The 14,676-nt window shown below is 36.6% G+C and overlaps 1 protein-coding gene across 1 annotated transcript in view; it reads right to left on the reverse strand.

The window, feature by feature from the left end:
• Window positions 1-181: 181 nt before the first annotated feature.
• Gapvd1 (GTPase activating protein and VPS9 domains 1) overlaps window positions 182-14,676 on the reverse strand; it is a 39,041-nt gene continuing 24,546 nt past the window's right edge. The window contains exons 25-34 of the mRNA XM_053744936.2: window positions 14,054-14,165; window positions 12,669-12,823; window positions 11,149-11,253; window positions 10,420-10,565; window positions 9,508-9,597; window positions 8,879-8,993; window positions 8,049-8,196; window positions 7,116-7,229; window positions 5,695-5,862; window positions 182-4,752 (exon numbers count right to left, since the gene is read on the reverse strand). Coding sequence (XP_053600911.1) covers window positions 5,704-5,862; window positions 7,116-7,229; window positions 8,049-8,196; window positions 8,879-8,993; window positions 9,508-9,597; window positions 10,420-10,565; window positions 11,149-11,253; window positions 12,669-12,823; window positions 14,054-14,165 — 1,144 coding nt within the window. The 3' untranslated portion in view covers window positions 182-4,752; window positions 5,695-5,703. The remainder of the gene's footprint in view (window positions 4,753-5,694; window positions 5,863-7,115; window positions 7,230-8,048; window positions 8,197-8,878; window positions 8,994-9,507; window positions 9,598-10,419; window positions 10,566-11,148; window positions 11,254-12,668; window positions 12,824-14,053; window positions 14,166-14,676) is intronic.

Below are 14,676 nucleotides of genomic sequence, written 5' to 3' on the forward strand. Positions count from 1 at the left end.
TTCCATGGAAACAACTAGGTACGAAATATCTTTTTGTGTACCTAGATTTGTCTATAATTTGAAACAAAATGGCGGCCGGCCTAATCTAGAGCCACATCACTTCTTCCATGATTTCAAGAAATGTTTAGTAGTAGCAGGCTCCATGCTCCATTTTACGGATATTATAAGAAAATAATACACGTTGTAAACATGATTATTTTATTGCTAAATATAATTTCATTGCTCTGATTACATTAGGTACACATTTAATCTAATTAAAAGTTGTAGCAACTAACAGCGGTTAAAATGTTAAGTTATACTTGGTTTCGTACACTTTCCTTTAAATGCAAGAAGCATACTCGCGTTTGCAAATAAAAATATAAGTTGTAAAAAACAAATCAATTCATAATGTTTGTCTATATAAGCATAGGGAAATTGACTCTAATCTTTTGAAAAAAATATTATCTACAAAACATTTTAAATTGTACATTTCAACTTATTTGCCCAGCGGTGATTGTAGTTTATTACCAGAATGATGATTGCACAAAAATTAAGCATATAATTAAGCGTCTATACAAGTCCGCTGCGCGACACTATGTTGAAAACCATGCCTTATTGCGTCAGTCGCGCTCCGATGTGACTGAGCAATAAGGGATGCAACTTTACTTTTTAGTGGCTTTACCCGCATGGGACGGAGCATAAACATTAAAGGTTTTTATTTTTCTACAAAATCGGTTCACATCATCGTGTTTATTAATTTAGAAGGGCTTAACCAGATTATATTTTCTGTAACATTGTGAAAGAGACGCAGACTTGGAAAATTATTTTGCATATCATGGCTTTACGGATCTACATGGAACCGCGCCCGACGCGTCACGCAGCGTACGATCTTGCCGAATAAATGATTTAAAAACATCAATCTGAAGGTTACTGGACTCCACTACTAAGAACTTTTTGATGCAAGCTACATTATAATAAATAGGTATATACACAGTTATAACGTATAGTAATTATATAATTATACATTTCCCCGCGAAAGAAAAGAGTTTTTACATATAATTGTTTACTTTGTATCAAAAAGTTCTTAGGAGTACAGGCTCAAGTAACGTATAATTTCATGTTCAAAATAGATCTGGTGAATAAAATGATCAGCGAACTCTCACACCAATCTGTACAGCTATGTAGTTTCACAAACATTATTATATTATTATATGATTTCACTAATATGCTATGTTATACGTCTACAAATTCGTCGAAATTTCACAAAGACAAAATTGATTTACCAAAAAAGATATTAGGCTCGTTTCCACGCCGCGACAATTGACGCAACCACTTCATGAGTGAGAAGCACGATATGCTATTTCACTTGATTGAGTGAGACAGCATATATTACATCAATATTGGTAGATGTAAACGCGTAAAATACTATATTATTTATTATCGCAAGGTATTTTTAAGGGTAACTTTTTATGCTACGATACTACTGTTTATTTCAAAATTAATGTCTTTTAAGAGTGCGAAATAAACCGGTGCTCATAACATTTAAAACGTACCCACGCTTATTCTATGTTTAATAAATTAAGTTGATGTGAACGGATCGCGTTTGCGAATGATCACTATATTTATTCTAACTTGTGTAAAAGCCAGTATCCAACAAAGTGCCAATTATAATTTATATATAATTATAAGTTGACAATATTGGGATAAAAATTGAAGAAAAAAAAATTCTGTTATAAATCATTAAGTAGCAAAAGTTGTCACTGCGTGTATTAATTACTCGTACGCGATTATGTTACTTTTATCCTTAATAATAATAAAATATTCGGAAACTAAGGAAAGCTCTATATTCCCGCCATACCGAATCGAAACCTCTTTGGTAGGATACTGGATTTTTGCAGAATTCCTAATCTTAAAAAGGGCGTGTGAGCGAAAATGCAAACACTCTTAATCAATTATTCGATATTCTGAATGTATCGTGGCTCGCAACATCTTCACAATATACACATAATTTCCTTGATCATTAGCCATTTCGCTTTATGTACTACTTTCAAATATTTTTACGGAAAAAATATGTAAAGTATGTAATATTTGTTATTATTTTTCAACACACAAAATCTTATAACATTCTCGTGCGACGAGAATCATTTCTTTCGGACTCACATTATTATTCTACATTGTATAATGATGAATTTGTTTGCTTCGAAATACATACATTTTAAAATTTTTAGACCGTACTTCTCTGGCGAGATTTCTATAGCTATAATATACATGGGTAGGATAAAACCGAACTCTTACGTGTATCATACATTCAATTTCATACCTTATCGCACAGACATAAAACCGATTCTCCATTGCCATACATTTCATGCCTAATTTCCTACGTAACATCACACGAATCACAACACACTGAAAATATAACACGCTCTAAAAACACCATCAAAAATATTCATTTCATTCAGTCTTATTCATAAAAAGCGAACGAACGTACAAAACCTATTTTAGTTTAAATATTTAAAGTAAATTGTAAAACTACTTTAAAAATTAAATAATATAATTTTAACCACACAGTTGACCTCTAGTGGAAACTTTTTGTTTAACAAGAATTTAATTAAGCTGTGAATAATGTTGGGGGTGGCATAATTATGCACACATACATACTTTAATAAATACATATTTTAATGAAGACCTTATTTTGTAACTTTTTGTTATTTCGTAATAAAACTAAAAAAAAATCTAAATTGGATACAACAAATTACATTTTAAGTAAAAAAGGTTTTAAGTGTTCGTTATCTCTTTATGAATAGAGTATTATCCTATTATAATCACAGTCGATGGAGACAACGTACGACACAATAATTACGTAATTTTGATTTTTCCAAATGCCTTTTTAATGGAAATGCGCTATGTTTTTGTGATAAATGCTTTAAAACGTGGGCTTAAAGTGACACAGTTAAATATTTTTATACATTATTAAAGGCGATTGTCCGCTGCGCTACGCGAATTCAGCCTGTCTCTGTCGCAGATGCTTTGGGCGACTTAAATAAAATCTGACATCATTGTTAGAAACACTAGATGTGAAAAGGTTTCGTCACTCTAGGACGGGGGAAGTTTAACAAATGTGACGCAACTATATTTAAGTTAAAAAATAATAATCAATAATCATTAACGTTATTGTGACGGAATTAATGAATGGATATCCTAAAGATTAACTTTTCTAATAAGTGTTTCTAATAAGAGTTTCGTGTCTGATTTTTCAGAAACAAAATTCAACAACATCGTATTCATTCATGCCCAGTTAGGCCACACCAGACAAAGTCTAAAACTCTATCATTCTTATCAGACGCATTGAAAAATATTCTTTATTGGGAAGTATTAAAGTTCACGGAACAATTTTACAAAGCCAATCTAGATAGTTAAATTAGAATGTGGCTTGTTTCCTTACTATAATATATAAGCCACATTAACATTATGTACAATCATATTTTATATCGTGCGCAATAGACACATTTGACTGTGACAAGCAGAAAATAAATTTTCAAAGACAAAGCAATATATACTTACAATAAAGATTTTAAAGTCCAAATTTGAATGATTGCTTTTTGCTCTGTATCGGACAAAATTTACAATACCTATGTTATTCATAATAATAACGCTTAAAATCTACTACAGTTAAAATATTACCTCGTCCACGAGGGATAGGAAAATCATATTTAAATTAAAATAACTTTTATCATAACATACATTATGTGTTATGAATAAAATGGGTTCAATACACAAATACAATCTCAATTATTATATTCTTACGTAATTTTATTTACATTCACTATTTCGATTCAACAGGATGCCACCATTGTCCTAATTTGAAAGCTTACGTTTTACAACAATCATTTAATCGCTAAGGAAGTATACAAGCGTGAAATTTGAATCGAGTAAATTTTTCACTACATATACATATATTTTGCCAAGTCTGATACAATATTATGCATAATTATGTATTTAATATTTGAATAATTAAATACTCATGTCCTATACAACCTTTTGTCCTCCACTTCGCACGTGTGTATGTCGTCTTTATACCTTTCGCCCTCTTAATATGTTACATGCAAAATACCATTCGGTATCGAACTTTGTTGTTTATAATATTAGCTACAGTCTGTAAAGAAAGTGCAGAAAACAGTGTTTTTAAATGAACTACATTTTTTTGCCATTGCAACACCGAATATAATTGTCATAATTGGTTGGTAAACACTCCAACCAACGGGTGACAGCGACCACATTGATTTATTTCACTTTCTTGACAGAATGTGGCAACACCCAGTGTAGCCAATCAACAGGAGATAGATATTTATTTTCTTAACTTTCTTAACAGAATGTGGCCAGTTTCTTGTGTTACACACGTAACTCTAATAAGCAAGGAATTTAAATTCTATCCTTAAGGGGGTGAAATAGGAGGTTAATGATAGATTTTCCCGCGAGCGGAGTTGCGGACAACAGTTGGTGACAACAATAAAATTAGTCTTAGTATGTATATTCAGATCACATGTGTGTACGCGTTTAATTCCACTGGCGGTATTCGTAGAAGTCATTCCAATTGCCTTTAGGCGACTTTAATTGGCACCAGCAAAGACACTCGATAAGAAACCAGTGAATGTGTTAATGATAATATGGAGTTATACAATAATGAGCACTACTGAGTTGTGATAAAGTCTATATTGTGTTGCATCGGCCGCGGTTCGACGAGAAGCGCGGCTTGATCGCGGCTGAGCGCGACATCTGGCGAAAAAATTGAATTAAAAAATTAATCGATTTCATGTAATTTGGTATAGATATAGTAAAAAACTTTGGTTAGGTCAGGTTTCCAAGACGGAAAATGATCCGTTTCAGATTGATCTGGGTCTTGGATGTATGACGGGATAAAAAGTACCCTATGTGTTATTCTAGGTTATTTCTTACTCGTGTACCAAATTTCATAACAATCGGTCCAGTATAATTTGCGTGAGAGGGTAACAAACATACATACATCCTCACAAAATTTCGCAATTATAATATTAGTTGGATATATTATAAAATGTAATATCATTGAGTTAGTATCGCATAAAACAAGTCTCAAACTTACTTAGGTGCTAACTCAATCTGTGTGACTTGTCCCTATATATTTACTTAATACTAGGCTTTTCCCGCGACTTTGCCCGCGTTTAAATCCTGCGTCCGCACATAACTTATTGTCAATATCTCGGGTTCCAAGCAATATATCGTGATAAAATCCTTTACAAGATTCTAAGTTAGACCATCCGCTGTGCAACTGATTTACTGAGAAAGCCGCATGAAATTCCATCTAGTAGTTTGGCGCGAACAAACATAACCCACTTACAGTTTTATTATATGTATATTATATATAATATATATATAAAATAGATTTGCATGAAAAATACTCGATGTCACAGCGGACTGTGTCGCGAGAAATATCTAGCCTATAATACATTAATTGATCAAAAGTTAATATGCAATAGGACAGTAACGCCTTATCTTTGCCGGAAACCTATAAACCTTTGCCGGATAACAGGTGGCGCTGCTGTTGTGGATAGTTACGAAATTTGGTGCACGGGTAAAATATAATCTGGAATAACACATAGGCTACTACTTATCCCGAAATTCCCACGGGAGCGAAGCCCCGGGACGCAGCTAGTATTGCTATAAAATAAATCACAAAGTTACATGTGTTCGCTAGAGCTGGTCGTGTTCGGTCCGCGGATAGTCCATGGTCTTGATGTAAGCGACGGCCGCGCAGAACTGCGTCCACCAGTACTGCGCCTCGCCTTGCAGCGCTGCGTCGCCCAGCGCGGACACCAGCTCTATGCTCGACAGCAGGGACGGCGGGTTCACCTGCAGTGGGGATGTGGATCAATCAATATATTACGACAAATCACACAGATTGAGCTAGCCCCAAAGTAAGTTCAAGACTTGTGTTATGGGATACTAACTCAACGATACTATATTTTATAACAAATATATATATATAGATAAACATCCAAGACCCGGGCCAATCAGAAAAAGATCACTTTCCATCATGACCCGACCGGGGATCGAACCCGGAACCTCTCGGTTCAGAGGCAAGCATTTCACCACTGCGCCACAGAAGTCGTCAAATCAACTGATATGGATTTTAAAAAATCATTATAATTACATAAATTATTTTTTCAATTATATAACACTAGCAGCCCGTCCCGGTTTCGCTCGGGTAAAAACATAACAAATTTTACACCAAAACCTGCCTAAGGAACCACACTATCTATTGGTGAAAACCGCATGAATATCCATGCTGCAATTTTTGAGTTTATCGCGAACAGACCGACAGACAGACACACGCGGTAGTGGACTTTGTTTTATATTATGTAAGGACTAATATAATTACATAAATTATATTTTTTTTTTTATTAACGGGACTTGGCACGAACGTTTTTTATTTTAATGTTGCTGACGTTTCAACGACCTTGCTTGAGTCGCCGTGATCGAAAGTTCGTACTAAGTCCCATTGATATAATTTATGTAGTTACGTGTTCAAAGCGCGAAAGTTTAAAAAACAATATTTATTATTCAATTTAGAATGACATACGTCACTTATTTACTAGTCGTGGAATGAAATTCTTATTTATAATGTCATAATTTATATTTTATTTTATATCGTTTATAGCAGCATTAGCATTATTAGACAGATTGACTTCCCTAAATGAATTTACCAAAACGACTAGTTAATAGATAAATAAATCTATCCATGCTAATATTATAAAGAGGAAAGATTTGTATTTTTATTTGTAATGAATAAACTCAAAAATGATTTTGATGAAATTTGACACAGACATAGACGAAACCTTCAGAGGTGAGGTTCGGCTTTACTACTTTTTATTGTGGTTTTACCCGAGCGAAGCTGGGGCGAGCGGCTAGTATATATACTAGCTTTTTCCCACGGCTTCGCCCGCGTCAATTTTGCGGTATGAAAGGTACCCTATGTCCTTCTCCATACATCAAACTACAGGTATGCAAAATTTCAAGAAGATTGGTTGAGTAGATAGTGCGTGAAGAGGTAACAAACAAACTTACTTTCGAATTTATAATATTAGTTAGTATATGGTAGTGACCTTGAGTATGACATAGACGAGTACGGGGGTGAGGTCGTCGGCGGCGGGGGGCGCGCCGCCGCTCAGCGCCAGCACCGACATCACGGCCGTCACGCACCGCATTACGCACGACAGCTGATACACAATACATTATTATGTAAAGGAAAATATACACGACGCCTAAACTATACTATTAATGTACAGAGGCAAGCGTTTGTGTTTGGTAAAATATAGAAAATTGTCACACACAAAAAAATTATGTAAATAAAAAGCTATATGTACAAAACGTACGTAATCTTGTCATATGATTTGGGCGGAGAACGTCAGAAATGCAAAATATCAGTTCAGCGATATATCAGAAACCCATAATGCCAGGTGTTGCATAATGACAGATTGGCGTAAAGACAGATTCCCATAATGACTGATTCACGAAATGACAGAGTCGCGTAATCACAGATTCACCGATTTACAGGTCAATCTAGAATTGAATAATAAAATGATAATAAGGATTGTAAATATGAATAATAATGATAATAACAAAATTCTTTGTTTGTCTGTATAAAACAGCATAAATTTAAAAAGCTCCTAATATTATTATTAACAATATACGTTGTCAGGATGAATCAACACACATTTTCAAAAACTGAAATCAACATTAAAACTGTGGAAGATGGTGTCCTTTTTAAAAATACTTAATACAAACAAATACGAACATTACTTACTATAATGCGAAAGTAACTCCCGTCTTTAAATCAAAATCTGTCATTTTACTCTTCTGTCATATTGCAAACCTGTCATTTTGCTAACCTGTCTTTTTACTATTCTGACCATTTACGCCAATCTGTCATTATGCAACACCTGACATTATGGGTTTCTGACAAATAGCTGAACTGACATTTTTCATTTCTGTCGTTCTTCGCTCAAACCCTAAGTAGAGTTCCATTACATGATTACCTTATCCCGGGGGGTCCTGTACACGGGCAGATGGCGCAGGAGCGCCTGCGCGCGGGGGAAGGGGGCCGCCCACACGTGGCGGGGGGCGACGCCCGCCCTCAGCGCCGACGTGCACAGGGACAGGCGCCGGATGTGTTCGCTTAGCACTCTGCGAATGTTCACGAGACATTAGATCTAGGATTAAAGCGTGAAGTATGGAACACCTATCTAACTCTAACACCTTCACGTGTTATGTATTAGGTCTAGAACTTTCTCCCATATTCACGTGTTTCCGGGGTTAAATTCGGAACTGTGACGCCTCAAAGCCCAGGGTTGGCGTATAAAAATAGCCATAATTTAAACTACTGCACGGATTTTCATGCGGTTTTTCACCATTGGAAAGTGAGTTTCCCGAGGAAGGTCTAGGTGTATAATTTATTATATTTTTACCCGAGTGAAGCCGGGTCGGGCCGTTAGTTTTTAAAAAGGCGAAAGTTTGCAAAGATGTGTGTATCCTATGTACATATGTTACTCTTTCACGCAAAATCTAGTGGACAGATTGTTATGAAAATCGATAGACGGGTAGAATATAACCTGGAATAACACATTGGGTATTCTTTATCCTGAAATTCCCGCGGCAGCGAAGCCTCGGGACGCAGCCAGTCTTCTTTATATTATTCGCTCCGCATCCATATGAAGATAGATACAGAATTGATATTAATCTATATTTTTTTAACCCATTCCTTCTTATCATCTATACATATTTAGGTGTCCAATATGTAGTGTTACAATCTATAAAAAAAAAAAACACAAAAATTGTAATATATTGAAATGTATGGAAAGTGACATACTGGTCGCGCGCGATGTCGCCGTCGCCGTTCGGGAACAGCACGTGCAGGTAGAGCCGCGCGAACGCCGCGCGCTCCACCGTCAATTCGGCTGTCTCCAGTAATGTCGCTGACGCACCTGTCAGTCATTTAACATATTTATATTATTAAAAAAAAATCATCTGCCACCTCTGTCTGTCTGTTCGCGATAAACTCAAAAATTAGTGCATGAATTTTCATGCGGTATTCAGCAATAAATAGTGCGATTCCTGAGGAAGATTTAGGTGTATTTATGTGTAATTGTGTAATTGTTTATAATTTTACCCGAGCGGGCGGGTCGCTAATATAGTATAAAACAAAGATTTGAATTCTTCTGCGTTTGTCTGTCTGTTCGCGATAACCTCAAAAACTACTGCACGGATTTTCATTGGATTTTCACCAATAGATAGTGTGATTCTTGAGAATCAAAGCCGCCACGAATCGCTAGTTATAAAGCAAAAATAAATGGACAACACTCAACGGTCCACACTAATCAATCAAGTTTATATCACGGTATATTTTTTACATGCACAGATTTTTTGATACAATTTTATTTACCTTGGTAGCTATCAATAAGTCGCTGGAATGGGAATGGTAATAAAAAAACGACTCACCGTCCCAGGAAGGGTCCGCTTTCACCTCAGCAGTGATGGCCTTTATCCCGGCAGTCAGTCTTGAAGCTTTCTCATCCATCAACTCACCACCTACACAATCACTTTGTTCGTTACCTTTTCACGCGAAATCCACTCAAGCAATCTTCTAGAAATTTTACACAACATAGTTTGAAGTATGGAGAAGTTTGAAGTAAGGACATAGGGTACTAGGAAAATAACTTGCTCCCGTGGGAAAATTACGCGGACGAAGCCGCGGGCAAAAGCTAGTCAAATACAGTATTTTCATACCACTGTTCCATCATCAGTTTTGTTAATTGTGCCAGTTTAAATTCTTTGCATGCTTCACATAACAAATATGTTTTATACATTAATAAATAAATAAAAATATTAGGACGAATCACACAGATTGAGCTAGCCCCAGAGTAAGTTCGAGACTTGTGTTATGGGATACTAACTCAACGATACTATATTTTATAACAAATACATATATAGATAAACATCCAATTGGCCCGGGGGCCAATCAGAAAAAAATCATTTTCCATTATGACCCGACCGGGGATCGAACCCGGGACCTCTCGGTTCAGTGGCAAGAACTTTACCACTGCGCCACCGAGGTCGTTAGAAAAAATGTATGAGATTTTACTAGTTCTACTATTATAGATAATAAATATTTGTCTTGATGACTATTCGAAGGCCCAAGGCGAAATGTTCAGGAGTAAAATAGGCTGTTTTTATTTTTTATTTTCAAGGAGTGAAGCGAGTACGTGCCATTAAATCAAAATTAGGCACTTTTTCACGTCATATTCTAAATTAAATAATATTTACCAAAGCTACAAAGTACTATAAATGTAACTACTGATATACCTATATACGAGTAACTACTGCATTTCGGAAATAAATAAATAAATTTACCATTAGCATGCGTGTGGTTGTTGTGCGCGTGGTGGTGCCTCGCGAGCCTCTTCAAAGCGTTGCCGCGCTCCAGCTGCTCCAGCACGCGCGACGCCGCGGCTGCGCGTGCGCACGACACGCATTCTGCGCGCACTTGGCTGATTTGCCTGTCCACGTATGGCCAGATAGAGTTCAACGTTACTTATAGACGGAGAGGCAGAGCCCAAAAAAGTCTCTGAATTTATTAAGCCTGGTTTTTTTTCAGTCAGTAGTACTTGCTAAAAAAGTTTCACGCGTAATAAACGAATTGCACGTTCATAACTCTCGCTACGTACGTTGGCGCTGACTGACCAGCTATGTTCCGATATTATGTTGACTGACCATAGTAACTTTTATTTATATATATAAAAAAGAAAGTTTATAAAGTTTCATCCTTAATAAATTGATTTTAGTATGTCGGTGGTTACGACATGTTTGAACGCGCACCTGAGACACCTGTTCTGATGGGCGCTTGACTGACCAGGTCATTTTACTGTAAATTATAATTACAATCACCTGAAAAAAACCAGGCTTAATAAATTCAGAGACTTGTTTGGGCTCTGCCTCTTGGACTATTACCGATACCACAAATATGGTTTTGTTCATTCATTTTAAGAACGATTATGAAATATTTTAATTTAATAAAAAAATAAATTATTGGCAATAAACAATATTTTTATTGTATTGGATATTAAGTAGTATATCACTCACGTTTTGAGGTTATGATGTGTATGCGTGAGCGCAGCGCGGCATGACGCCAAATATGTAGCGTAGGGCTTCCTCGCCGCCAGATCGGCGCGCAACGCTGCCGCTAATCTATTAAAAAATATTTACCTTCTTACTACAAATAGATTTGAAGTCCCACTAATATTATAATTATGTGAAAGTGAGGATGTGTGTACGATTGTTACTCTTTCACGCAAAATCTACTAGACGGATTGTTATGAAATTTGGTATACGGGTAGAATATAAACCACTCCCACTGGTGCGAAGCCCCGGGGCGAAGCTAGTAATATCTAAATTAGATAATTAACACTCACCACTCACACACATTGATAATAGTAGATGTTACCTACCGTTATTCATAAAACAGTTAAAGCATACGTTAAGCTAAAGTATATTGTCACTGTTGCACATTGCAATATTTAACATTGACAGAACGAGACAAACATACTTTAGTTTATCATGCTTTAACTTTTTTATGAATAAGATGACAAGATTGTAAATAGAAGCATTTTGAGCGAGGCGTTTACCTTGTAGGGGAAGTACTTTTTACAGTGAAAAGTGGAGTATATACACATCCACTATCCAGCGACGTTTATATCGATGGATAATTACGCCTTGAAAGACATCGATTTGCAATCGATGCACATGCCTACCTAACCATATTCAATGCAAACTCGCCACTATTACCGCGCCATTGAGGTTCAAGCAGGGTAACTTTGTGTGCTGTTGACTGTACGACCCATTACATCTAGTGTAGGATATTAGTCTTAATTTACATCAGCCATTTCGGTCTTTTGCCTTTCCCCTCCAAATCGGAGGCTCAAAAATGGCGATTTCTTCACTCCAGCGAGCTTCACTCCTCGGTTTCCGTGTCCCAATTTTAGTCTTGTTCAGCAATTTTTAAACTTATCTTCAATACGAGTTATGTTCCAGCCATTTCTATTTTTAACCCCCGACACAAAAAGAGGGGTGTTATAAGTTTAACGTGTCTGTCTGTGTATCTGTCTGTGGCATCGTAGCTCCCAAACGGATGAACCGATTTTCGTTTAGTTTTTTTTTGTGTGTTCTATTCTAAAATCTATTCAGCCGTTCAAAGTTGCAGCGAAATGAATAATTAAAAGGTGGGTTTTTTTTAATTTATCTAACAAATAAACTTGTAGAGAGGTCATCTTTGTGCATCAATACAATCTTGGTACAGTCGAATTTTGATGTAAAATCTAGTATTTTTCAAAAATCCCGATCTGCAATGGGCGCTTTAGGCTAGAGACAGACCTGGCGGGTCTGTCATTGCCCTAGTGGTACTAGTGCTCCGCTGACACTCCTGTTTGAAACCCTATATACCTAGTCTAGCCATAAATATCGTAAAATCATATAGAAATAACGAATTCCAAATTTCCAAACGTAATATTTTCTTTCTTTTTAATTGTAACAGAATTTATGCCAAATTTCCAAACGTAATATTTTCTTTCTTTTTAATTGTAACAGAATTTATGGGCAGTAATTACCTGGCGGGCCTGGCGCCCCCGGCGGCCGAGTGCGAGGCGGCGGTGAGCACGCGCGCGAGTTCCGCCGCGTGCGCCGCCCCGCTCTCCGCCCCGCCCTCCGCCAGGCGGCACGAGAGGCTCCGCACCCATTCCACTAGTGACGTGCTGGTGCAACGCTAGTGAACGAAACAAGGAAAACATTTCGAGAATGTATTTCTCAAATAAACGATTCAGAATTTAGACTTACAAATTTTTCACATAAAATTTATATTATACTGTAATTTCTCAAAAAAATACTACGACATTTCGGAACGACCACTGCTGAGAAGTAATGCCGAAATAACTCAAAACAGTGTTGATCCCTATCATGCCAGAAGGGCTTACCATTACCCAAAACCGTGCGGAGTGGAGGAGAAAAACTAGGAGAGCGGGTTTTGGGCTTCGACGCTTAAGATAAGTAACCGGAGAAAGGCTCTAGTTAAGAGAGAGGATAATATTATAACAATGACAATCAAACAGCAAACCCTTGGAGCTAATTTGAGCAATTGAAATGTCATAAGATCTATGTACACCAAATGAAAGCAATAATAAATTAATAATTTTAGAAACACTATTTTATAAGTGCACGTAAAAGCCAAAAACCTATCTTCCGACATCATCATCAGACCTTGAAACTTAATCGTGGTCAAAGTTCAATTACAAGACTTTTCTAACAAGTCCAACAAACACAGCTATGATACGATGATGTTCCATCATGAAGTTCCAGTTCGTATCTTCCGGCTCCATCATCAGATCAGTTGGACAGCACTATATTATTGTATTGCCATCAGAACTACATACAGCTGCCAATTTTGATGACGATCCTTGGATGTTGGTTATATTAATTAACTTCGATTTTGTTACATAATTTCTTACATATACAGGGTTACTGGTATCAAACGCATAACCTCCTAAAGACTACTTGGGTAAATCAAAACAAAACAAGCAACTTTTACTCTACGACTTTTCGTGATTCGGTAGTTTTTTCTTTTCATATAAAAAAAACAATCTAATTTGGGATTCTACACATCTTAACTCTATGTAATAGCCAAGCAACACGAGACAGTACAGAATAGCATTAATGAATTATGTATGTATGTATGTATTAACGTTTTATAGAAACGACATTAAAACTAAAAAAAGGAAAATTGTTGTATTTATTACATTTAGACAAAAGTCGCAGATCAAAATCTGTATGTACCTTATGCGCCTTTGGAAGGTTATGCGTTAGATACCAGTAACCCTGTACCTAATAAAAGCGTATTAAAAACTGGCTGTGACATACGAATGGACAGACATGATGAATTTAAAAGGGTGCCATTCGACTACGGATCCCTAAAAAGCTATGAACAATGAGGATCACTCACGTTAGGGACGTATTCGACGCAGTGCAGATCTGGGTTGGACAGCACGGTGCGCAGACGTCGTTTCATGCTATTGAACACTTCTGGGTCGTTGAGGTCCACCACTCCCTCCGACCTGCACAGAGAAACATTTTTGAGATATTACCTTGATAGAAATCTGAATCATGAGAATTTGTTATTTCTTTTTTTATACTACTAAATAGACAACCAGGCATGCGGATTGCATGCCTGGTTGTCTATTTAGTGGGTGGCTGGATGCATTCCACCAGATGGAAAGTGGCCACCGCAGCCTATGGACGCCTGCAAACACCAAACGTCTTTTCAAGCCCTTTTTGAAGAACCCCATATTGTAGTCTCTCGGGAAAACCATGGCAGGGAGATCATTCCATAACCTATGAGTACGAGGGAGAAAATTCCTTTTGAAGCGTACAGTACGCTACCATTTCACTAGTATGCAAATGTTAGGTTTCTCGCTAAATTTTCTCACTTGTACTTTATTGTGTACTTACATTGTTATATTAGTGATAAAAAATTATACATAAATTTATATTTAAAAAATGGTAAGCCCTTCTGGCATAATAGGGACCAACACTGTTTGAATGAGTTTCTTTCGGCATTTCTTCTCA

The sequence above is a fragment of the Plodia interpunctella genome, chromosome 5 (genome assembly GCF_027563975.2).
Source record: "Plodia interpunctella isolate USDA-ARS_2022_Savannah chromosome 5, ilPloInte3.2, whole genome shotgun sequence".
Lineage (NCBI taxonomy): Eukaryota > Metazoa > Arthropoda > Insecta > Lepidoptera > Pyralidae > Plodia > Plodia interpunctella.